Source organism: Macaca mulatta, chromosome 7 (assembly GCF_049350105.2).
Source record: "Macaca mulatta isolate MMU2019108-1 chromosome 7, T2T-MMU8v2.0, whole genome shotgun sequence".
Classification (NCBI taxonomy): Eukaryota; Metazoa; Chordata; class Mammalia; order Primates; family Cercopithecidae; genus Macaca; species Macaca mulatta.
The window spans coordinates 54120734-54146057 of NC_133412.1; the positions used below are offsets into that span (position 1 = coordinate 54120734).

Sequence of the window (25324 nt, forward strand, 5' to 3'; positions counted from 1 at the left end):
GGTGAGCCGAGATGGCGTCATTGCACTCCAGCCTGGGCAACAAGAGCAAAACTCCGTCTCAAAAAAAAAAAGAAAAGAAAAGAAAAAAAAGTTTTACTGCGAATAAATCAATTAAACACAAAAGACAGTAATATAGAAAATGAAAAACAAAAAAGTGATAAGGCATATAGAAAATAAATAACAAAATTACAAAAGCCCCTTCTTATCAGTAATTACTTTAAATGTAAATAGATTAAATTATCTAATGAAAGACAGAGATTAGAAAAATGGACGAAAACACGATGCAACTATGTGCTGACTAGAAGCATTTTAGATCTTAAGGCACAAATACAGTTGACCCTTGAATGATATAGGGGTTGGGGCACCAACCCCCATGCAGTCAAAAATCCACATACAACTTTTGACTCCCTCAAAACTTAACTACTAATAGCCTTCTGTTGACTGGAAGCCTTACTAATAACATAAACAGTCGATTAACACATATTTTATATGTTATATGTATTACATACTATAGTCTTACAATAAAGCAAGCTAGAGAAAAGAAAATGTTATTAAGAAACTTGTAAGGGGGCTGGATGAAGTGGCTCATACCTGTAATCCCAGCACCTTGGGAAGCTGAGGTGGGAGGATCACTTAAGGCCAGGAGTTTGATGCTAGGAGTTTGAGACCAGCCTAGTCAACACAGCAAAACCCCATCCTCCACAAAAAATAAATTACCAAGTGCAGTGGCGTGTGCCTGTAGTCCCTGCTTCTTGGGAGGCTGAGGCAGGAGGATCACTTGAGCTCAGGAGTTTGAGGTTGCTGTGAACTATGATCAAGCCACTGCACTTCGGCCTGGGCAACAGAGCAAGACCCTGTCTCTTAAAAAAAAAAAAAAAAAAAGGGCCAGGTGCAGTGGTTCACACCTGTAATCTCGGCATTTTGGGAAGCCAAGGTGGGTGGATCACCTGAGGTCAGGAGTTCAAGACTAGCCTGGCTAAAATGGCGAAACCCCGCCTCTACTAAAAACACAAAATTTAGCTGGGTGTGGTGGCACACACCTGTAATCTCAGTTACTCAGGAGGCTGAGAGGCAGGAGAATCGCTTGAACCTGGGAGGCGGAGGTTACATCGCACTACTGCACTCCAGCCAGTGAGACTCCGTCTCAAAACAAAAACAAAAACAAAACATGAAAGAAAGAAAAGAAAATTGTAATGAAGAGAAAATATACCTCTTACTATTCATTAAGTGGAAGTAGATCATCATAAAGGTCTTCATCCTTTTCATTTTCATTTTCATGTGGAGTAGACTGAGGAGGAGGAGAAAGAGGAGGGGTTGGCAGGCAACATAACACAAAGTATATCTAATGTAAATAGTGAATGGTTCTAGTTAGAATGCAGACCAAGGAAGAAATGGCCACAAAGGTAGTTTGAGGGCCAAATGGTAGAAGGCTGAAAGAGCTAGGCTAAAAAGTGAGGTATTACTTCATGAGTGGTAGATGGGTAGGTGTGAGGGCTGTCACTGAAGAATTTTTTTGTTTTAGCTGGACAGATGATGATAATTAGGCTCTGGGAAAATTGGTTAGGAACTATTTCTATAGACAAAGCAAGGAATTAAGAAACTCTGAGCTAGTATAATAATAGTAAGAACAGAAAGGACTAGAGAGATGAGAGATACAGCAAAGGTAGAAATATGATTTGACAACTGGACAAGAGGGCAATGACAGAGTCAAATATAAGTCTGGGGTTTCTCAGTGACAAGATGGTTGAGATGTCATAATAGAAACAGGAAATGCAGAAAACAGTATGAAGTGGGATGGAAAATGAGTTTATCACTCTTAGCTATTGCTATTACAGCCTATAGGGCTACATTAGAAATGTGCTCCTAAGATAATTGGAAAGCAGTTATTTTTATAAAATATGAATTAAAATACATCTGCCATTCAATGTCACTCAGCCTTCAGGCACTATATTTTTTTCCTTTTCTCTCAGCCGCCCTTTCGTTCCCTACCCCACTCCCCTACTTCACTTCCTTCCAGGGTGTTTAGCAACTCCAGAATACATCATTCACATTACAAAGAGGGTGCCAAGACACAGAATCTCCTGCTGTTGTGCAATGTGGTGACCTTGCTTCATTCTCTATCCATCATGAACCCATGTGGCATGGTTTCAACTACTCCGTAATTACTACTCTTACATTCTGATATTAGGAAGAAACTATATACATTTTTACACCCGCTGTGGGTTGCCAGCAAACTTGGCCATTCTCTATCATTGGTAACTTTTTGAAAATACACTAAAAATGCATCTATCCAAGGTACAAAAGCAGGATGACAACCTAGGTTTCTTTCCATTTTAATGAATCTCCAAATTCCAGCATTCTTAGTTCTTTCTGTCAACTTATTCAGTGAGGTATAACAGATAGCTAGTATACAGATAGACATTAAGTGCATAGCTTGATGGACCAAGCACTCTGCCCACAATGCCATTAAATCAGGTACAAATACAAAAGCATAGGAAAACACCCTATAGGTTACAGAAGAAATCATAATGAAAAAATGTTTAAACCTAAAACTGAACAACAAACTATAAAATTTTTAGGGTAAAACAGAAATGTATTTGAAAATTTTAACATTAAATACAGTCTATTAGAAAATAAGGCTAAAGGTCATTGAGCCAAAGAACAAAGTTAAGGAATCATGCTACCTGATTTTGCTCATTATAAAGCTACGTTTATCAAGACTGGTATTGGTGAAAAGACAGGACACATAGATCAACAGAAAAGAATAGTCCAGAAATAGACCTGCACATAAATGATCAAGTGATTTTTGACAAAGGGGCAAAGGCAATCCAATGGAGAAAGAATAGTCTTTATACCCATGTAGCCATCATCAAGATCAAGACACAAAATATTAGTATTTAAAAATTATTAAATGCACTTCTTTTTTTTTTTTCTTGAGATGGAGTCTCACTCTGTCGCCCAGCCTGGAGTGTAGTGGCGCAATCTTGGCTCACTGCAAGCTCTGCCTCCTGAGTTCACGCCATTCTCCTGCCTCAGCCTCCTGAGTAGCTGGGACTATAGGCGTGTGCCACTACGCCTGGCTAATTTTTTGTACTTTTAATAGAGATGGGGTTTCACCATGTTAGACAGGATGGTCTCGGTCTCTTGACCCTGTGATCCGCCCGCCTCGGCCTCCCAAAGTGCTGGGATTACAGGTGTGAGCCACCATGCCTGATCTAAATGCACTTCTTCTGATAAGCATTCTTGTTTTATTTTATACACGCTACATGCCATATCACCTTAGAAAGAATCCAGAATGAACATATTATAAAGTTAAGTGAAACTTGGGAGTTGTATTCAAAGGTGACATCTTTCTTCTTCCCAGCTATATGACCTTTGGCATGTCACTTAATTTCTCATTTTCTCCTCTTTTTTTTTTTTTTGTATTATTTTCTAAGGTCTCCCCTGCCTCCTTTCTCTAAGATGTTTGTGAGAATTAAGTGTTGAGCAGAGTCAGCAACAAAATTTGGGGGGGACTATCTATGGAAATGTTCTATATCTAGATGTGATAGTGGTGGTGATTTCACAGGTACAAACATTTGTCAAAATTAATCCATTGCGCACTGTAAATGAATGTAGTTCATTATACATAAATTATATCTCAGAAAACAGATTAAAAAACCAAAAGAGTATACTCCTGAGGTACATCATGAGTGTTAAGTAATTGTTAATTTGTTCCTCCATTCCCTTCCCTTTACATATTCACTAGAGAAGAAAAACACCGGGGCACTATTCCCCATGTGAAAAGCCCTAAAATCTTCTTGAGATAGTTGTGAGGTTATTTCTTTTTGTCTCCTCTCCTCCATACTACATCCCAGTATCTTCAACTTTTCCTATGAATTTTACTTTTCTGTCCTTTTATGTACAGTAAGATCTTAAATCTAGATTCTATACTTCTCAGTTTGGTTAAAGAACAAAAAAGAGTAATTCACATGTTACAAAATATCTTTAGATCTTAAGTGTTAGCTCCACAGTATACGGCAGTACTACGATGTTAATTCATATACTAAAAAGAGGTTTATTATTACACACTTAAATCCTATTCAACCAACTCATAGGAATCAGGCTACAGAAGTACTATTTTGAAGTTTTTTATGGGTCACTGGCTGTATCTGTACTCCCGCAGTGAATTATATTATTTTAAAACAATAGTGGCTAAGATACCATTCTTTTTTATTTGCTACCACTATTAGAAAAACAATGCTTCTTTTGCTTTTTAACATATAAAGTGTAAGTTTTGGTGCCAACTCTGTTATCATGTGCTTATGTATTAAAAACTCAAAATAAAATATCTCATATTAGGTTTTTTTGATTAGCAAATTCCCTAGCTATTTTGCCAGGAATATTAAGCACAGACTGCCTTCCTTAAATTGCTAAAATCAAAGAGTTCACTAAAAGGGATTATTTTTTAAAAATATGTCTAGGCTAGGAACTACCATTACCAATTTTCAAAATAAACACCTTGATTAGTGAGATTTTTATTGTGCTATTTGTTTTTGTTTTGTTTTAAAAGGATAAATTTTCCCTACATAAATACGAAGAATATGCCTCATACCTTTTCATCTTACACTTTTTGTTTACTTTTTATCACTTCTAAAAGAAGTTAGTAGACAATAAAAAAATAAAGTTAACATCTTCCCTTAGTCCATTTAACTCACCTACAAAATGGGCTGGGAATAGTAGGTATCACATAACAAAGCCCCCCATTCAGGCAAAATGACTTGTGACTGGGACCACAGGGCTCTTCGTGATCTAAAACACATACATATATAAAATAGAGAAAAGCAAATTAAAGTTTTCCTAATGCAACAAGGAATAGGAATAACTATCTTAAACTGAAGTAGCAATTCTGAAAATCAGAATGAATAATTTTTTTTTCTCAAAATGAAAGACTTAATTCTATTCCTTATTTGACAGACTGGGACTTCTATGTCTTTGAGAGAAAAATTATGTCCTAAAGATATGGCCATTAACTATAATGGGTTTAGACACTAAATAACAGAAATAAGGATGCCTATATTAGTTAGATTAAAAGGAGGTGATTAGGATCTTAGAACAAACAGGGCCTTTCTCATTTACTACAGAGATTTGGCAGTATTACCTAGAGTTTCCCTGTCCCAAGAATTTATTTAGATTCTTGTTTTTCCTATTAGGTCTCAAATACATTAATATCTGAAATTGCGTCTGGGAAAGGATTTAGATAATTAATTTTTTATTTCCAAAGTTAACTTTAAATGTTCCTATATGACAATCTAAATGTCAGAAACCAAAAATAATCTTATAAGGTGTTGATTTGCAAGGTGATTTTAGGTAATAGCTACTAACTATAAAGACATATCTAAAGTTACAAAGAAAAATTAAAAAGCTAAGTCATAGCTTGATATACAGCCAAATCTTTTAGAATACTAAGAAAATAAGCCTCTACTTCTCTCTTGCTTCTTGTCTCTCTTTCCTCTTTCTTCAGCCTCATCTTCTTTCTTTATCTTTGACCTTTCCTTTATCTGTCTTTATCTCTCTGCCTTCCCTTTCTCCCTTGGTACCTCTGCTTCCTTCCAGCCTCACCCTCAAGACCTTTTATAAAAAATCCCTGGCCACCAAAACCATTGTATAGAAAAAATTAGAATAACAGAAGGATTCATTGAGTCATTATACTAGTAATTTATGAAGAGAAAATTGGTGAATATTTTATCTTTCAGCCTTAAAGGGGAAATTATATTGCTTTAATATTGTACGTTGTTAGTTCTTAATTGTTTCTGTCTAGGAAATGACCCAGAATCATCCATTGGGAATAAGAAAATGGCATTACTCCCATTGGGACTCCAATTTGACATTAAAATTAGTATATTAATTTAAAAAATTATCTAGCATTTATGTGCCACTAAGATATCAATGCTTGCTAAGATATAATTGCTATGAGTCAGATATCTCCACAATCAGATTTTCAAATTTTAAAACTTTTGTTTTACTTTAGAATTGGGAAAATCCTGTTTCAGCATCACATTATAGCCCAAAGAGTATAAAAATGAAAAGAGGAAATCAGAACTACAGAGAACTGGTGAAAAAGAAAGTAAAATCAACCAAAATGAATTCTTTGAGATTTTTTTTTTTTTTACACAATGCCATGCTTCTTCCTAATCAAACAACTTTCAACAAGATTATAAAATTTTTCAGGAATAATTTGGCTAAAAAATAAAATTAACATTATATCAGAATCAAAGGAGTCATCATATATGGTTTTCCACTGAGGGTGGAAATTTTATCACAGCTAAAATTAGTGTCCTTGTTTTAATCAGATTATAGTCATACATATCTCAACACTTGGCATTTATTTTATCAATAAAGAAAACTCATCTAAACCTGAATCACTATTTCTGAATCTACTTTTATTCTGACTTCTATTTCCTTTACTATTTGAGCTGATTTCAGATATAGAACAAGCTAGAATGTATCAGGTTATAATACCAATAAAACATATATGTCTAAAATAAAATAGTTTTATGTCATAAAGGAAGGTCTCTCAAAACCAAATATTTCATATTTGAAATATTAATTTCATATTCACATCTCTTCCAATGATGTTGGAAGGGAATAATACAGCCTTGTGTTAATATACATTTTTGATCATTGTTCTATTGCTATGGAAACATTGACAAAAACATATAAATGTATAAGAAATTACCTGTTGGCATCTTAATTTGTAAATAGTTTCATTCTTGGTCAAGAGATTAGGGTTGAAAAACAGTACCTAAAACATTTTAAAAAATAATAATTTAGGGAAAATGGTCTTCTTTTAAGGGCATTACAAAATGTCAAATATTCTAACAGCAATATTCTTAAATGTTGAAAATAATAAAGACATTTATATACTAGGGACAAATTTTAGTTACGGCATTTTTAGATACCTATTACATTTCAATAAAAAATATGAACAAAACTAAAAGATCAATAACATACTTAATATAAATCATTGCCTAAATAATGTAATTTAATCTTAAATATCTCTCTGCAGAAAAGTCTAATAAGGCTTATTTTTAGTAAACATTATTAACATAGTAGAGTACTACATGGAATTTTACATGAACGATATGAGACAGTAAGTAAAACTGAATGAACTGAATTGACTTTCTGCTTTTTCATAAAGCTTATTTACAATCTGACTCTTAAGTCGAATCAGTAACTTCCACTTTTTCAATTTACTGAAAATAGCCAAAATGTACTACAGAAAAATCTTCAATTGCATTTCAAGTTTTTGCACTTTTATAGAACCTTTAAAACTTTTATAAAAGCACTTTTAAGTTTACCATAGATTGCACATTACATTTATCAATCCATGCGAACCTTTCTTTTAAAAAATGTCCAGGGCTGATAGGTGCAGCAAACCACCATGGCACACATGTAATAAACACACTATGTAACAAACCTGAACGTCCTGCACATGTATCCCGGAACTTAAAATTAAATTAAAAAAAAGAAAATGTTAACCACAGAAACACAAAAAATGTCTGGCATCTGGCAAAGCAATGTAGCTAATAAGACACTCTTACATATGAAGTTTCCTGCTATAACAGAAACAAAAGAATTCAAACATATATCTGAAGAGGTGAAGCATTTATACTTACATTATGATTACAAGCTCCCAATTCTGTTCTATAAAGAACACTTCTGACCTAAACAGAAAGACTCTAACAGAAATCTCAATCTACTAACACAGTTGTAATATCAAGGTCTTCTCTCAAAGCCAACAGCTCTTTTCTTAGACAAGCAGAGAGGCAGAGAGAGCAAGCAAGCAATCGAGAGAGAACACACACGAGCAAGAACAGGCAGGAAGGAGAACATTAAATCTATTTGATTTTTTAAAATCACTGACTCATACTGTTTCTTTTTTCCAAACAAATAGGACTTACCCTCAATAAAAACTTACATTCACACACAAAATAAATTTTGTTGGACATGCAGTGTTTCAAAAGTTTTTGAATACTGCAGACAACAGCAGCTGTGACTTGCATTTTATAACATGTCAAAAATCTGATTTATATGGCTGCAGTGTGCAGTGTGGGCGAGGTCACGCCAGACCAAGGTGTGCACAGAGGTCAGGCACTGGCCAAGGGAGCCACCCCTTCAATTTACATGTTCAGAGTTGCAAATGGAGCAGAATTTTATTTAGAAAAGGATTTGTACTAAGGGGCACTTCCAAATCACTGTCCAAGTTTTAAAGGTAAAAACCAAAGCACATTCTTCAGACTCATTACTTATCTTTGCTTGTCTGAATAATTCAAGACGTAGTGTAAGTTTGGGAGAAAATAAATTTTAATGTGGAGCTAATGGGTAAGTGTTTCACAAATTTTTAAAAAATATTTTTCAAAATTTATGTTTTATGAGGTTTTATCTTACAAGCCAGATAAAATTTATATAAATAATGACCTGAAGAACTTATAAAGCTAAAAGAAGGTAATAGCTATAACAAAACTTATAACACCAAGTTCAATTTGAAATGAATAAAATCATTGAACCTGACTAATACCAATGACAGTATAATGCCTGAATACTATGGCAAAGTTGTTAAATATAGTGATGAAACTTTTAAAAATAATAAACAATTTAAAAATATTGACTAAACTGTAATTTTGTTTAAATGAAGTATAGAGATCTTCATTATATAATTATCTAAAGTATGCCAAACATTTAGATGGTTATCTTTTCTAAAATGACAATTACTACTTGACTGATGTAAAGCCCAAACTAATATGTTTGTTTTGTTGTTTTAAGAAAATATTAAACTCAAAATCAAATACTCTAAAAACAATCTGTTCATTAGGAGAATGGTGTGAACCTGGGAGGTGGAGCTTGCAGTGAGCCAAAATTGCGCCACTGGACTCCAGCCTGGGCGACAGAGCAAGCCTCCGTCTCAAAAACAAAACAAAACAAAACAAAAAAAGCCAATCTGTTCATTATTACATTTTTAAAATTATACTTTAAGTTCTGGGATACATGTGCAGAATGTGCAGGTTTGTTACATAGGTATATGCGTGCCATGCTGGTTTCCTGCACCCATCAACCCATCATCTACATTAGGTATTTCTCCTAATGTTATCCCTCCCTTAGCCCCCCACCCCCTGACAGGCCCTGGTGTGTGATGTTCTCCTCCCTGTGTCCATATGTTCTCATTGTTCAATTTCCACCTATGAGTGAGAATATGTGGCATTTGGTTTTCTGTTCTTGTGTTAGTTTGCTGAGAATGATGGTTTCCAGCTTTATCCATGGTCCTGCAAAGGACATGAGCTCACCCTTTTTTATGGCTGCATAGTATTCCATGGTGTATATGTGCCACATTTTCTTTATCCAGTCTATCATTGAGGGGAATTTGGGTTGGTTCCAAGTCTTTGCTATTGTGAACATTGCCACAATAAACACACGTGTGCATGTGTCTTTATAGTAGCATGATTTATAATCCTTTGGGTATATACGCAGTAGCGGGATTGCTGGGTCCAAAGGTATTTCTAGTTCTAGATCCTTGGGGAATCGACAGACTGTCTTCCACAATGGTTGAACTAATTTACACTCCCACCAATAGTGTAAAAGCATTCCTATTTCTTCACATCCTCTCCAGCATCTGTTGTTTCCTGACTTTTTAATGATCGTCATTCTAACTGGTGGGAGATGGTATCTCATTGTGGTTTTGATATGCATTTCTCTAATGACCAGTGATGATGAGCTTTTTTTCATATGGTTGTTGGCTGCATAAATGTCTTATTTTGAAAAGTGTCTGTTCAAATCCTTCACCCATGTTTTGATGGGGTTGTTGACTTCCTTCTTGTAAATCTGTTTAAGTTCCTTATAGATTCTGGGTATTAGCCCTTTGTCAGATGGATAGATTGCAAAAATTTTCTCCCATTTTGTAGGTTGCCTGTTCACTCTGATGATAGTTTCTTTTGCTGTGCAGAAGCCCTTTAATTTAATTATATCTCATTTGTCAATTTTGGCTTTTGTTGCCATTGCTTTTGGTGTTCTAGTCACGAAGTCTTTGCCCATGCCTATGTCCTGAATGGTATTGCCTAGGTTTCTTTCTAGGGTTTTTACAGTTTTAGGTTTTAGGTGTATGTCTTTAATCCATCATGAGTTAATTTTTATATGAGGTGTAAGGAAGGGGTCCAGTTTCAGTTTTCTGCATATGGCTATCCATTTTTCCCAACACCATTTATTAAATAGAGAATCCTTTCCCCATTGCTTGTTTTCGTCAGGTTTGTCAAAGATCAGATGGTTGCAGATGTGTGGTGTTATTTCTGAGGCCTTTGTTCTGTTCCTTTGGTCCATATATCTGTTTTGGTATCAGTACCATGCTGTTTTGGTTACTATAGTCTTGTAGTATAGTTTGAAGTCAGGTAGCGTGATGCCTTCAGCTTTGTTCTTTTTGGTTAGGATTGTCTTGGCTACACAGGCTCTTTTCTGGTTCCACATAAAGTTTAAAGTTAGGTTTTTCTAATTTTGTGAAGAAAGTCAATGGTAGCCTGATGGGGATAACAATGAATCTCTAAATTACTTTGGGCAGTATGGACATTTTCAAGATATTGATTCTTCCTATCCATGAGCATGGAATGGAATGTTCTTCCATTTGTTTGTGTCCTGAGCAGTGGTTTGTAGTTCTCCTTGAGGAGGTCCTTCACATCCCTTGTAAGTTGTATTCCTAGGTATTTTATTCTCTTAGTAGCAAATGTGAATGGAAGTTCACTCATGATTTGGTTCTCTGTTTGTCTGTTATTGTTGTACAGGGATGCTTGTGATTTTTGCACATTGATTTTGTATCCTGAGACTTTGCTGAAGTTGCTTATCAGCTTAAGGAGATTTTGGGCTGAGACGATGGGGTTTTCTAAATATGCAATCACGTCATATGCAAATAGAGACAATTTGACTTCCTCTCTTCCTATTTGAATACACTTTATTTCTTTCTCTCGCCTAATTGCCCTGGCCAGAACTTCCAATACTATGTTGAATAGGAGTGGTAAGAGAGGGCATCCTTGTCTTGTGCCGGTTTTCAAAGGGAATGTTTCCAGCTTTTGCCCATCCAGTATGATATTGGCTGTGGGTTTGTCATAAACAGCTCTTATTATTTTGAGATGCATTCCATCGTTACCTAGTTTATTGAGAGTTTTTAGCATAAAGGGGTGTTGAATTTTATCAAAGGCCTTTTCTGCTTCTGTTGAGATAATCATGTGGTTTTTGTCATCGGTTCTGTTTGTGTGATGGATTACATGTATTGATTTCTGCATGTTGAATCATCCTTGCATTCCAGGGATGAAGCTGACTTGATCATGGTGGATAAGCTTTTTGATGTGCTGTTGGATTCAGTTTGCCAGTATTTTATTGAGTATTTTCACATCGATATTCATCAGGGATACTGGCCTGAAATTTTCTTTTTTTGTTGTGTCTCTGCCAGGTTTTGGTACCAGGATGCTGCTGGCCTCATAAAATGAGTTAGGGAGGAGTCCCTCTTTTTCTATTGTTAGGAATAGTTTCAGAAGGAATGGTACCAGGTCCTTTTGGTACCTCTGGTAGAATTCGGCTGTGAATCCATCTTGTCCTGGACTTTTTTTGATTGGTAGGCTATTAATTACTGCCTCAATTTCAGAACTTGTTATTGGTCTGTTCAGGGATTTGACTTCTTCCTGGTTTAGTGTTGGGCAGGGTGTATGTCCAGGAATGTAACCATTTCTTCCAGATTTTCTAGTTTATTTGCATAGAGGTGTTTATAGTATTCTCTGATGGTAGTTTATATTTCTGTAGGATCAGTGGTAATATCCCCTTTATAATTTTTTATTGTGTCTATTTGATTCTTCTTTTCTTCTTTATTAGTCTGTCTAGCAATCTATTTTGTTGATCTTTAAAGATTCATTGATTTTTTTGAAGTGTTTTTTGTGTCTCTATCTCCTTCAGATCTGCTCTGATCTTAGTTACTTCTTGTCTTCTGCTAGATTTTGAATTTGTTTGCTCTTGCTTCTCTAGTTCTTTTAATTGTGATGTTAGGGTGTCAATTTTAGATTTTTCCTGCTTTATCTTGAGGGCATTTAGTACTATAAATTTCCCTCTGAACACTGCTTTAGCTGTGTCCCAGAGATTCTAGTACATTGTGTCTTTGTTCTTATTGGTTTCAAAGAGCTTCTTTATTTCTGCCTTAATTTCGTTATTTACCCATTAGTCACTCAGGAGCAGGTTGTTCAGTTTCCATGTAGTTGTGCAGTTTTGAGTGAGTTTCTTAATCCTGAGTTCTAATTTGATTGCACTGTGGTTGGAGAGACTGTTATGATTTCCGTGATTTTGCATTTGCTAAGGAGTGTTTTACTTCCAATTATGTGGTCAATTTTAGAGTAAGTGCAATGTGGTGCTGAGAAGAATGTATATTCTGTTGATTGGGGGTAGAGAGTTCTGCAGATGTCTATTAGGTCCACTTGGTCCAGAGCTGAGTTCAAGTCCTGAATATCCTGTTAATTTTCTGTCTTGTTGATCTGTCTAATGTTTACAGTAGGCTGTTAAAGTCTCCCACTATTATTGTGTGGGAGTCTAAGTCTCTTTGTAGGTCTCTAAGAACTTGCTTTATGGATCTGGGTGCTCCTGTATTGGGTGCATATATATTTAGGATAGTTAGCTCTTCTTTTTGCATCGATCCCTTTACCATTATGTAATGCCCTTCTTTGTTTCTTTTGATCTTTGTTGGTTCAAAGTCTGTTTTTATTAGAGACTAGGACTGCAAACCCTGCTTTTTTTTTCTTCCCATTTGCTTGGTAAATATTCCTCCAATCCTTTATTTTGATCCTATGTGTTTCTTTGCATATAAGATGGGTCTCCTAAACATGGCACACCAATGTGTCTTGACTCTTTATGCAGTTTGTCAGTCTGTGTCTTTTAATTGGGGCATTTAGCCTGTTTACATTTAAGGTTAATATTGTTATATGTGAATTTGATCCTGTCATTATGATGCTAGCTGGTTGTTTTCCCCTTAGTTGACGCAGTTTCTTCATAGTGTAGATGGTCTTTATAATTTGGTATGTTTTTGCTGTGGCTGGTACTGGTTGTTCTTTTGCATGCTTAGTGCTTCCTTCAGGAGCTCTAAGGCAGGCCTGGTGGTGACAAAATCTCTCAGCATTTGCTTGTCTGTAAAGGGTTTTATTTCTCCTTCACTTATGAATCTTAGTTTTGCTGGATATGAAATTCTGGGTTGAAAATTCTTTTCTTTAATAACATTGAATATTGGTCCCCACCCTCTTCTGGCTTGTAGGTTTTCTGTGGAGAGATCTGTTGTTAGTCTGATGAGCTTTCCTTTGTGGGTAACCCCTTTCTGGCTGCCCTTAATATTTTTTCTTTCATTTCAACCTTGGTGAATCTGACAATTATGTGCCTTGGGGTTGTTCTTCTTGAGTAGTATGTTTGTGGTGTTCTCTGTATTTCCTGAATTTGAATGTTGGCCTCTCTTGGTAGGTTGGGGAAGTTCTCCTGGATAATATCCTAAAGAGTGTTTTCCAGCTTGGTTTCATTCTCCCCTTCACTTTTAGGTACACCAATCAAATGTAGGTTTGGTCTTTTCACATAGTCCCATATTTCTTGGAGGCTCGCTCGTTTCTTTTCAATCTTTTTTCTCTAATCTTGTCTTCACACTTTATTTCATTAAGTTGATTTTCAATCTCTGATATCCTTTCTTCCACTTGATCAATTTGGCTATTGATACTTGTGTATGCTTCACAAAGTTCTCGTGCTATGTTTTTCAGCTCCATCAGGTCAACTTATGTTCTTCTCTAAACTGGTTATTCTAGTTAGGAATTCCTCTAATCTTTTTTCATGGTTCTTAGCTTCCTTGTATTGGGTTATGATATCCTCCTTTGGCTTGGAGGAGTTTGTTATTACCCATCTTCTGAAGCCTACTTCTGTCAATTTGTCAAACTCATTCTCCATTCAGTTTTGTTCCCTTGCTGGCAAGGAGCTGTGATCCTTTGGAGGAGAAGAGGCGTTCTGGTTTTTGGAATTTTCAGCCTTTTTGCATGGTTTTTCCTCATCTTCGTGGATTTATCTACCTTTGGTCTTTGATGTTGTGACCTTTGGATGGGGTTTCTAAGTGAACATCCTTTTTATTGATGTTGATGCTATTCCTTTCTGTTAGTTAGTTTTCCTTCTAACAGTCAAGCCTCTCTGCTGCAGGTCTCCTGGAGTTTGCTGGAGGTTCACTCCAGACCCTGTTTGCCTAGGTATCACTAGTGTAGGCTGCAGAACAGTAAAGATTGCTGCCTGTTCCCTCCTCTGGAAGCTTTGTTCCAGAGGGGCACCCACCAGATGCCAGATGGAGCTCTCCTGTATGTGGTGTCTGTTGACCCCTGCTGGGAGGTGTCTCCCAGTCAGGAGGCACAGGGGTTAGGGACTCACTTGAGGAAGCAGTTCTCCCTTAGCCGAGCTCGGATGCTGTGCTGGGAGATCCACTGCTCTCTTCAGAACCCGCAGGCAGGGATGTTTAAGTGTGCTGAAGTTGCGCCCACAGTCACCACTTCCCCCAGGTCCTCTGTTCCAGGGAGATGGGGGTTTTATCCATAACCCCCTGACTGGGGCTGCTGCCTCTTTTTTTTTTTTTTTTTTTAAGAGATTCCCCTGCCCAGAGAGAAGAAATCTAGAGAGGCAATCTGGCTACAGTGGTTTTGCTGAGCTGCAGCGGTCTCCACCCAGTTTGAACTTCCAGGCGGTTTTGTTTACACTGTAAGGGGAAAAACACCTACTCAAGTCTCAGTAATGGCAGACGTCCCTCCCTCCACCACGCTCAAGCATCCCAGGTCAACCTCAGACTGCTGTGCTGGTAGCAAGAATTTCAAGCCAGTGGATCTTAGCTTGCTGGGCTCTGTAGGGGTGGGATCTGCTGAGCTAGACCACTTGGCTCCCTGGCTTCAGCCCCCTTTCCAGGGGGGTGAATGGTTCTGTCTCGCTGGTGTTCCAGGTGCCACTGGGGTATGAAAAAAAGCTCCTGCAGCTAGCTCGGTGTCTGTCCAAACAGCCACCCAGTTTGGTGTCTGCCCAAACGGCCGCTCAGTTTTGTGCTTGAAACCCACAGCCCTGATGTCGTAGGCACGTGACGGAATTTCCTGGTCTATGGGTTGCGAAGACCATGGGAATAGCATAGTATGTGGGCTGGAGGGCACCATTCCTCATGGCTTCCCTTGGCTAGGTGGGGAGTTCCCCAACCCCTTGCACTTCCCTGGTAAGGCGACACCCCACCCCGCTTTGGCTCGCCCTCTGTGGGCTGCACCCACTGTCTAACCAGTCCCAGTGAGATGACCTGGGTTCCTCAGTCAGAAATGCAGAAATCACCTGCCTTCTGTGTTGGTCTCGCTGGGAGCTGCAGACCAGAGCTGTTACTATTCAGCCATCTTGCCTGCCACCCATTATTACATATTATCTCCCACATTCAAAGGCAATTTTTACATAACTATAACCATTATACAGACATATCTCATTATATGCATTTTATTGCATTTTGCAGATACTGTTTTTACGAAAGGCTTGTGGCAACCCTGAGTCTGTTGGTGTCATTTTTCCAACAGCATGTGCTCACTTCATGTTTCTATGTCACATTTTGGTAATCCTTACAATATTGCAAACTTTTTCATTATTATTACATCTGTTATGGTGATCTGTGATCAGTGATCTTTGATGTTACCATTGTAATTGTTTTGGGGCACCATGAACCATGACTGTAGAAAATAGAGAACTTAATCGATAAATCTGCATATTCTGAATGCTCCATTGACCGAACATTCCCCTATCTCCCCTGGCCTCTCTATTCCCTGAGACACAACAATATTGAAATTAGCCCAATTGATAACCCTACAATGGCCCCTAAGTGTTCAAGTAAAAGGGAGAGCTGCATGTTTTTCACTTTAAATCAAAAGCTAGAAATTATTAAGCTTAGTGAGGAGGTATGTAGAAAGGTACGATAGGCCTCTTGCACTGTTAAAGGAAATTAAAAGTACTATTCCAGTGAACACACAAATGATAAAATGAAACAGCCTTATTGCTGTTATGGAGAAAGTTTTAGTGATCTGGATAGAAGGTCAAACCAGCCACCACTTCCTCTAAGCCAGGGTTGTCCAATCTTTTGACTTCCGTGGGCCACAGTGGAAAAAGAATTGTCTTGGGCCACACATAAAATACACTAACACTAACAATAGCTGATGAGGAAAAAAAATCGCAAAAAAATCTTATAATGTTTTAAGAAGTTTACGAATTTGTGTTGTGCAGCATTCAAAGCCATTCTGGGCTGCATGCAGCCCATGTGCCAGGGTTGGACAAGCTTGCTGTAAGCCAAAGCCTAATCCAGAGCAAGGCCCTAACTCTTATAAATTCTATGAAGGCCGAGAGAGGTAAAGAAGCTGCAGAAGAAAATTTGAAGCTAGCAGAGTTCATGGGGTTTAAGGAAAGAAGCCATCTCCATAACATAAAAGTGCAAGGTAAAGCAACAAGTGCTAATGTAGAAGCAGCAGCAAATTATCCAGAAAATCTGTCTAAGATCATTGAAGATGGTTACACTAAACAACAGATTTTCACTGTAGACAATACCAGCTTCTAGTAGAAGAAGATACCATCTTGGACTTTTATAGCTAAAGAGAAGTTACTGTCTGGCTTCCAAGCTTTGAATGACAGGTTGACTTCTTGTTATGGGCTAATACAGCTTGTGACTTTAAGCTGAAGCCAACACTCATCCATCATTCTGAAAATCCTAGGGCCCTTAAGAATTATGCTAAATCTAATCTGCCTGTGCTGTATAAACAGAACAACAAAACCTGGATGACAGCACATCTCTTTACAGCATGGTTTACTAACTATCTTAAGTCTACTGTTGAGGCAAGACCCTCCCCCAGCAAAAACATTACAACTCACTGAGGGCTCAGATGTTTGTCAGCATTTTTTAACAATCAAGTATTTTTAAATTAAGGTATATACATTATTTTTTAGATACAATGCTATTGCATACCTAATAGGCTATAGTATAAACATACCTTTTATATGCATTGGGAAACCAAAAAAATTTGTGTGACTCACTTTATTGTGATATTTGCTTTATTGCAGCAGTCTGAAACCAAGACCCACAATATCTCAGAGGTGTGCTTGTACACATACACACACACATAAACCATTTTAGCGTATGGTGTTTGAATTTCAAAATGACGTTTTCATGAAACAAAATCAGTATCTTTTATTATTTTATTTGAACCATGAAGCTATGATGCTGTCTACTAATATGAAAATGACTACTAAACTGTATATGGGAGATAATCTGTGACTTCATGACATTCGAGATGTATTTATTAAGAGACATATTGTGATGATTTTGTATTATTTTTTGCACCATGCAAATAAGCAGTCTTTAGGATCATGTGATTCTAAAGTAGAAAATCTATAGATTTTCAAGCTAACTTTTCACTCTAAGTCAGTGGTCCCCAGTCTTTTCGGCACCAGGGACTGGTTTCATGGAAGACAATTTTTCCATGGACTGAGGTGGGGGATGGTTTCAGGTTGAAATTATTCTACCTCAGGTCATCAGGCATTAGATTCCCATAAAGAGCACGCAATCTAGATCCCTCACATTTGCAGTTCACAATAGGGTTCACACTCTATGAGAATCTAATGCCACCGCTGATTTGATAGGAGGTGGAGCACAGGCCATGATGCTCACTTGCCTGCTTCTCACCTCCTGCTGTGCAGCCTGGTTCCTAATAGGCCACGGTCCGGTACTGGTCTGCAGCCCGGGTGTTGGGGACCCCTGGTCTAAATGAAAGACTTGATCTTTAAAAACTATTTTTCCATCCACCTATCAATAAACGTGTACTAAGTGGCCTACTACCCTTTTAAAAAAAAGGACAGTCTCTTGCTGGGTGAGGAATGCCAGATACATAAACAAGCACAAAAATGTTTTTGGCTGATTCATATAAGCATATTTTGACTTACAAAAATGAGTTTCACGTGATTAAACCTAACATTCTTACAGGGACATATGTATGTTACTATATTTACACACACACACACAGACGCACACACACACACAAATTCTTAACTGTTAATGGAGAATCAGAAAAAGATTCCAAGAGGTAGAATGAATAAGAGTTTGTAAACAGAGATGAATGAACATTTCAGACAGAGGTAACAGCATGTCCAAAGGCATAAAAGAAGGAAGATCTAATGTATTCAAATAATTGCAGGTAGATCACAAGCCAGGAAATGTATAGTAGTGTGTGTGGAGTGTGTATGTTCGTAGGAGGGTGGGATGGTGGTGAAAAGAATGGCAAGAATAGATAGTGTAAAACATGCTGGATCCAGATTGTAGGCTTTATCTTAAAGGCAATGGGGAGCTTTGAAAGCTTTTTAGCAAGGGAGTGACATGATTACATAAACATTTTAGAAAATTCATTCTGATGGCAGTGTGGAAAACAAATTGGAATCTTCTGAGAACATGGTATCAGAGAAAGCAGTTTGGAGGCTATTTTAATAATAGTGAAGAAATAAGGCATAGGAATTAGGACAAAGAGAGAGATAATTAAAGACATACTTAGGAGGTACACCCACAGTAAAGCTGAGCAGGGTAAGAAAAAAATCAAGAACAACTTTCAAATGTTGCTAAAATTAAATAACTAAAGGAATAGCTATTAGGGAAATTCATATTAAAATCACAATGAGGTGATGTCAGCAAGATAGCTCACTAGAGACACCTGGCACCCATACTCCCCACCCACACAAGAAAGGACCAACGCAATGAATAAAGAGCTAAGATTTCACTAGAGTGTTGACCAGAGAGTGCTGGAGTACAGTAGGGAAGTGGGGAGGTACCTATAGTGATTGGAAGTCCAGGAGGTACCTACAGTGATTGGAAGCAACGGAGAGAGACACCTAGCCTCTGTGGCACTGTCTACCATGCCTGCATAGATTGATTTGGAGACAGGAGAGAATTTCCCTTTCAGGGAAATGGTAAGCAGAAGAATCTCATCAGCTGCTATTGCCACTGCAAATGCCCACAGTCCTTACTATAGGTGAATCCCACATCATCCCAAGCCCCAAGTCAAGTTTGGAGAGCTGCTGGGAATTCATGCAACTACACTGGATTATGTAGTTGCACGGATTATGAGCACAAGGTGTGCACTCCCCAACCCCCACCTATCCTGTGAGCCACACTGCTGCAGCACAGTGCCATCTTGAAATTAGAGCCACCTCTGGAATGCGTCCTCCTCTGGGACCAGTAGCCATTGCGCCTCTCCAGCACTGGTGGTTCAGCTTCATTCCACTCAGCCCATAGATGGCTGATGCATAACCCCAGCTGTGCAAAGCCTGGGTCCAGGATGGGTTGCAAATCTGGTCCTACACAGCAGGGAAACCAATTCCCACTGCCTGCACTTCCAGCTGGAGGAATAGTCTAGCAGTCCTACCCAGGGTGAACCCACTGCTGAGCCAGCTAAACTGCTGCACACCCTCCCCTAAGTTAAGCAAGAAAGGACTTGGGGCTACCAAGTAGTTGACAAGCAACCCCTTGGGCTGTCCACCAAACAGATGGAGCAGCTACAAGCCTAGGACCTGAGAAACAGCCCTGCGGCACCCACCCCTCCTGCTGACACACCTCTGGCCTGCCCAAAGGCCCCACGCCTGTAATCAGAGCCTGAGAAACAGCTTCATGGGCTACTCCTAGTTCACCTTCTCCTAGGCCTCCAAGCTGCCAACCATGTAAGTCTTGGGCCTAAGAAACAGCTCTGCAGGCTGCCCCTGGCTAGCATGCCCCCAGGCTGACTGAGTAGCTGTATGTCCACTTCCTAGGCCTGACAAACAGCCCCGGGGGCTGCCCCTGGCAGACACACTCCCAGACTGAGTGGCTGTGTGTCCATGTCCTGGCCACATCTACCAGACATGCACCCAGGCCACCCAATAAACCACCCATGTCCTAGACCAGAGAAACAACTCCAGGAGCAAACTTGAACAGACATACACCCAGGACAACTGAGAAGCCATGCATCTGCATCCCAGGCCTAAAAAACAGCCCCGTGGGATACCCCTGACAGACATGCCCTCAGGCCAGCTGAATAGCTGTGCACCCCTGTCTCAGGTCTAAGAAATAGCCTTGTAAGCCATCCCTGGCAGGCATAACCCCAGACTGGCTGAGCAACCAGGTGCCTGTGCCACCAGCCAGGGTAACAACTCCAAGGCCCCAACCCCAGCAAGACTTCAAGTTGTCTGACTCACTGTGTGCATACTCGCACCCTTGACCTGAGAAAAAGCTTCACTCTCAGCAAAGCCACACCACCACTGCCAAACTCTCTCATCCTAGATTCCTGAGACACTCATAAATGTTAGTAGTGTAGATTACAGCTGAAGAAACTACCTGGAGACTATACTACATGTTAATCTAGACCCAAAACCAAGGCACCCCACCAAACTGACACCCCAAGACCCATCTATATGTATAAGTCTTTCCATAAGAAAATTGGAGGGGGCAATTGTTCCACCAAATGCATAGAAATTAACGTAGGCAAAAAAAACCAACCAAACAAAAAACATAGGCAGAAAAAGCAGGCAAACATTATACCTTCAGAAGAACACAGTAATTATCCAGTAAGAATCCAGTCATAAGGAACTATATGAAATACCAGAAAAAGAATTCAAAATAGTACTCTTAAGGAAACTCAGTGAGATAAAAGAGAATATAGCTAGACAGGGGCCAGGCACAGTGGCTCACGCCTGTAATCCCAGCACTTTGGGAGGCCGAGGCGGGCAGATCGTGAGGTCAGGAGATTGAGACCATCCTGGCTAACACAGTGAAACCCGGTCTCTACTAAAAATACAAAAAATTAGCCAGGCTTGGTGGCGGGTGCCTGTAGTCCCAGCTACTCAGGAAGCTGAGGCAGGAGAATGGCGTGAACCCAGGAGGCGGAGCTTGTGGTGAGCCGAGATCGCGTCACTGCACTCCAGCCTGGGCGACAGAGCGAGACTCCATCTCAAAAAAAAAAAGAGAGAGAATATAGATAGACAACAATGAAATTTTAAAAATTCACTATTTAGATGAGAAATTCAATAAAGAAATAGATATCATAAAAAAGAATCAAACAGAAATCCTGAAGCTGAAGGATTCAATTAATTAAATAAAAAATACAATTGAGGCTGGGCACAATGACTGACTCCTATAATCCCAGCACTTTTGGGAGGCCAAGGCGGGTAGATCACTTGAGGTCAAAAGTTCAAGACCAGCCTGGCCAATGTGGTGAAACCCTGTCTCTCCTAAAAAATACAAAAATTAGATTGGCATACTGGTGGGTGCCTGTAATCCCAGCTACTTGAAAGGCTAAGGGAGGAAAACCGCTTGAACCCAGAAGATGGAGGCTGCAGTAAGCCAAAATCGCACCACTGCACTCCAGCCTGAGTGACAGAGTGAGACTCTGTCTCAAAAATTAAAAAAAAAAAAAAAAAAATTGAGAGCATCAGTAAACAGACTAGATCAGCCAGAATAAGGAATTTCTGAATGTGAAGATAGGTCTTTTGAAGTAACACAGGCAGCCCACCCGCTACACACCCAAAAAAAGGCCTCCAAGATGTATGAGACATCATTAAGTGAACAAATATTTGCATTATGGGCATTCCAGAAGAAGAAAAGAAGGAGAAAAAAGCTAGTATTTCATTAAATATGTTTTCTGCATATTTAATGAAATAATAGCTGAAGTCATCACAGGTTTTGGGAGAGAGACAGATATCCAGATCCAGAAAGTTCAAATAATCCCACATAGATTCAACCTAAACAAGTCCTCTTCAATGCACATTATAGTCAAATTATCAAAAGTCAAAGACAAAGATAGAATTATAAAACTGCAAGAGAAAAGAATTAAGTCACATGTAAGGGAATTCCCATTAGTTTGAGTGGATTCCACAGCAGAAACCTTATAGGCCAAGAGAAAATAGGATATAATCAAAGTACTGAAAGAAAAAAACTATCAGCAAAAGTATTATACCCAGCAAAGATATCCTTCAGGAATAAAGGAGAAATAAAATCTTTGCTTCCAGCCAAGCAAAAACTAAGGGAATTCATCACCACTAGACTGGCTATATAAGAAATGCTCAAGGGAATCTTACATATGGAAGGGAAAAGACAATTACCACACTAATAAAAACATGAAACTATTAAACTCACTGGTAGAACTGATATACAAAGGAGAAAGAGAAAGGATTCAAACCATTTCATTACAGAAAACCAACCAACTACAAAAATAAATAAAAGAGAAACAAAGGATACACAAAACTACCAGAAAACAAACATAAAAACAGAAGGAGGTCCTCATCAATAACAACCTTGCATGCCAATGGATTAAATACTCCATTTAAAAGATATAGATTGTCTGAAAGGATAAAAAATAAAAACAAGAGGCTGGGCGTGGTGGCTCACGCCTGTAATCACAGCACTTTGGGAGGCTGAGGTGGGTGGATCACGAAGTCAGGAGATAGAGACTATCTTGGCTAACAAGGTGAAACCTCGTCTCTACTAAAAATACAAAAAATTAGCTGGGCGTGGTGGCAGGCACCTATAGTCCTAGCTACTTGGGAGGCTGAGGCAGGAGAATGGCGTGAACCCGGGAGGCGGAGCTTGCAGTGAGCTGAGATTGTGCTACTGTACTCCAGCCTGAGGGACAGAGCGAGATTCCGTCTCAAAAAATAAACAAATAAAATAAAATAAAACCAAGACCCAACTATATACTGCCTATAAGAAACTCCCTTTATCCATAAAGACTCACACAGACTGAAAGTGAAGGGATGGAAAAAGACATTCCACAAACAAAAACCAAAAACAAGCAGAAATATCTGTATTAGACAAAACAAGACTTCAATTCAAAAGTTGTACAAAGAGAAAAAGAAAGACTTTATAGAATTATCAATGGATCCATTCAGCAAGAGAATATAACAGTCTTAAATATATATATGCATCCAACACCAGAGCACCCAGATAGATAAAGCAAGCTGTACAAAGAGAAAAAGAAACATTATATAATCAATGGATCCATTCAGCAAGAGAATATAACAGTCATAAATATATAGATATGCACACAGCACCAGAGCATCCAGATATACAAAGCAAATATTATTAGATTTAAAGGGAGAGACAGACTTCAATACAATAATAGTTGGGGACATCAACACCCAGTCTCAGCATTAAACAGGTCATCTAGCCAGAAAATCAACAAAGACACACTGGATTTAAACTGCACCATAGGCTAAATGGACATAATTTTCAAAACGTTTCACCCAACAACTGATTTTTTTCATCAGCACATGGGACATTCTCCAAAACTGACCACATATTAGGACACAAAACAAGTCTCAAACTTTTTTAAAAATTGAAATATCAGTATCTTATTTTACCACAATGGATAAAACTTCAAATCAATAATAAGAGAAACATCCAAAACTATACAAATACATGGAAATTAAACACCACCCTGCTGAATGGCCAATGGATTAAGAAAGAAAATAAGAAAATTAGAAAGTCCCATGAGACAAATGAAAATAGAAACACAACATAACAAAATCTATGGGACACAGCAAAAGCAGTATTAAGGGGCAAGTTTATAGTAATAAATGTCTACACAAAAAACTAGAAAGATTTCAAATAAACAATTTAATGATGCATCTCAAGGAACTAAAAAAAAGAAAGAAAAAATCAAACTCAAAATTAGTAGAAGAAATAAAGATCAGAGCAGAAATAAATAAGATTGAGAGAAAAAAATACAAAAGACCAATGAAATGAAAGTTGGTTATTTGAAAAGATAAACAAAATTGACAAATCATTAGCTAAACTAAGAAAAAAGAGAAAACCCAAATAAAAAAATCAGAAATGAAAAATGAGACATCACAACAGATATCACAGAAATACAAAGGGTCATGAACAAATACATGCCAATAAATTTGAAAACCTAGAGGAAATAGATGAGGTCCTGCCTATATACAACCTACCAAGATGGAACCAAGAAGAAATGGAAAACCTGAACAGATCAATAACAAGTAATAAAATTAAAACAGTAATAAAACAGTCTCCTAACAGAGAAAAATCTAGGACCAGATGACTTCACCATTGAACTGTAATGAACCTTTAAAGAATTATTAAAAGTAATTATCCTCAAACTGTTTAAAAAAAAAAAAAAAGTGATTCCAGCTGGGTGTGGTAGCTCATGCCTGTAATCCCAGCACTTTGGGAGGTTGAGGCGGGTGGATCACTTTAGGCCAGGAGTTTGAGACCAGCCTGGCCAATGTAGTGAATCCCCCTCTCTACTAAAAATACACAAATTAGCCAGGTGCGATGGCCTGCACCTGTAATCCCAGGTACTTGGGAGGCTGAGCCAGGAGAATCACTTGAACCCTGGAGGGGAATGTAGGTTGCAGTGAACTGAGATGTGCCACTGCACTTCAGCCTGGGCAGCAGAGTGAGACTCCTCCTCCTTCTCCTCAAAAAAAATAAAATAAAATAAAAAAGTGATTCTATGAGGCCCGCATAACTGTGATAGCAAAACCAGATAAGAACACAACAGAAAGAGAAACTACAGGATAAATCCCCCAATGAATATAGACATAAAAGTGCTCAACAAAATACAGGCAAACCAAATACAAAATACATAAAAAAGATAATACACCTGATCAAGTGGGATTTATGTCAGGAATGCAAGTATGGTTCAACACATGCAAATCAATCAATATGATACACTATATCAACAGGATGAAGGAGAAAAACCATACGATCATGTCAATAGGTGCAGAAAAAAGCATTTGATAAAATGCAACATCCCTTCATAATTAAAAACTCTCATGAAATTAGGTATAGAAGGAAAGTACCTTAACAAAATTAAGGCCATATATGATAGACCCACAGCTAACATCATACTGGATGGACTGGAAGAAGACAAAGATGCCCACTCTCACCACTGTTATTCAACATAGTACCGGAAGTGCTACGTAGAGCAATTAGACAAGAGAAAGAAATAAAGGGTATTCAAATTAGAAAGGAGGAAATCAACCTGTCCCTGTTTGTAGATGACATGATCTTCTATATAGGAAAACCTGAAGACTCTACCAAAAAACTCTTAAAACTAATAAATGAATTCAGTAAAGTTGCAGAATACAACATCGACATAAAAATCAGCAGTATTTCTATACATGGATGATTAACTAAACTGAAAAAGGAATCAAGACAACCCCATTTACAATAACTACAATAACATAAAATACCTAGGAATAAATTTAACCAAAGAAG

General features: G+C 38.2%; 1 protein-coding gene across 5 annotated transcripts in view; it reads right to left on the reverse strand.

Moving 5' to 3' along the window:
• Positions 1–8080, reverse strand: part of NRG4 (neuregulin 4) — a 77919-nt gene extending 69839 nt beyond the window's left edge. For 4 of the 5 annotated variants that reach the window (XR_013395802.1, XM_077939978.1, XM_077939979.1 and 1 more), the window contains exons 1-3: positions 7944–8080; positions 6719–6784; positions 4698–4791 (exon numbers count right to left, since the gene is read on the reverse strand). Coding sequence is in view for 4 of the 5 variants with exons in the window: in XM_077939978.1 (XP_077796104.1) it covers positions 4698–4791; positions 6719–6728 (104 nt within the window). In the remaining variant the exon portion in view is untranslated. The remainder of the gene's footprint in view (positions 1–4697; positions 4792–6718; positions 6785–7943) is intronic. The other variant, XM_001104381.5, reaches the window with a different exon arrangement.
• Positions 8081–25324: the final 17244 nt, after the last annotated feature.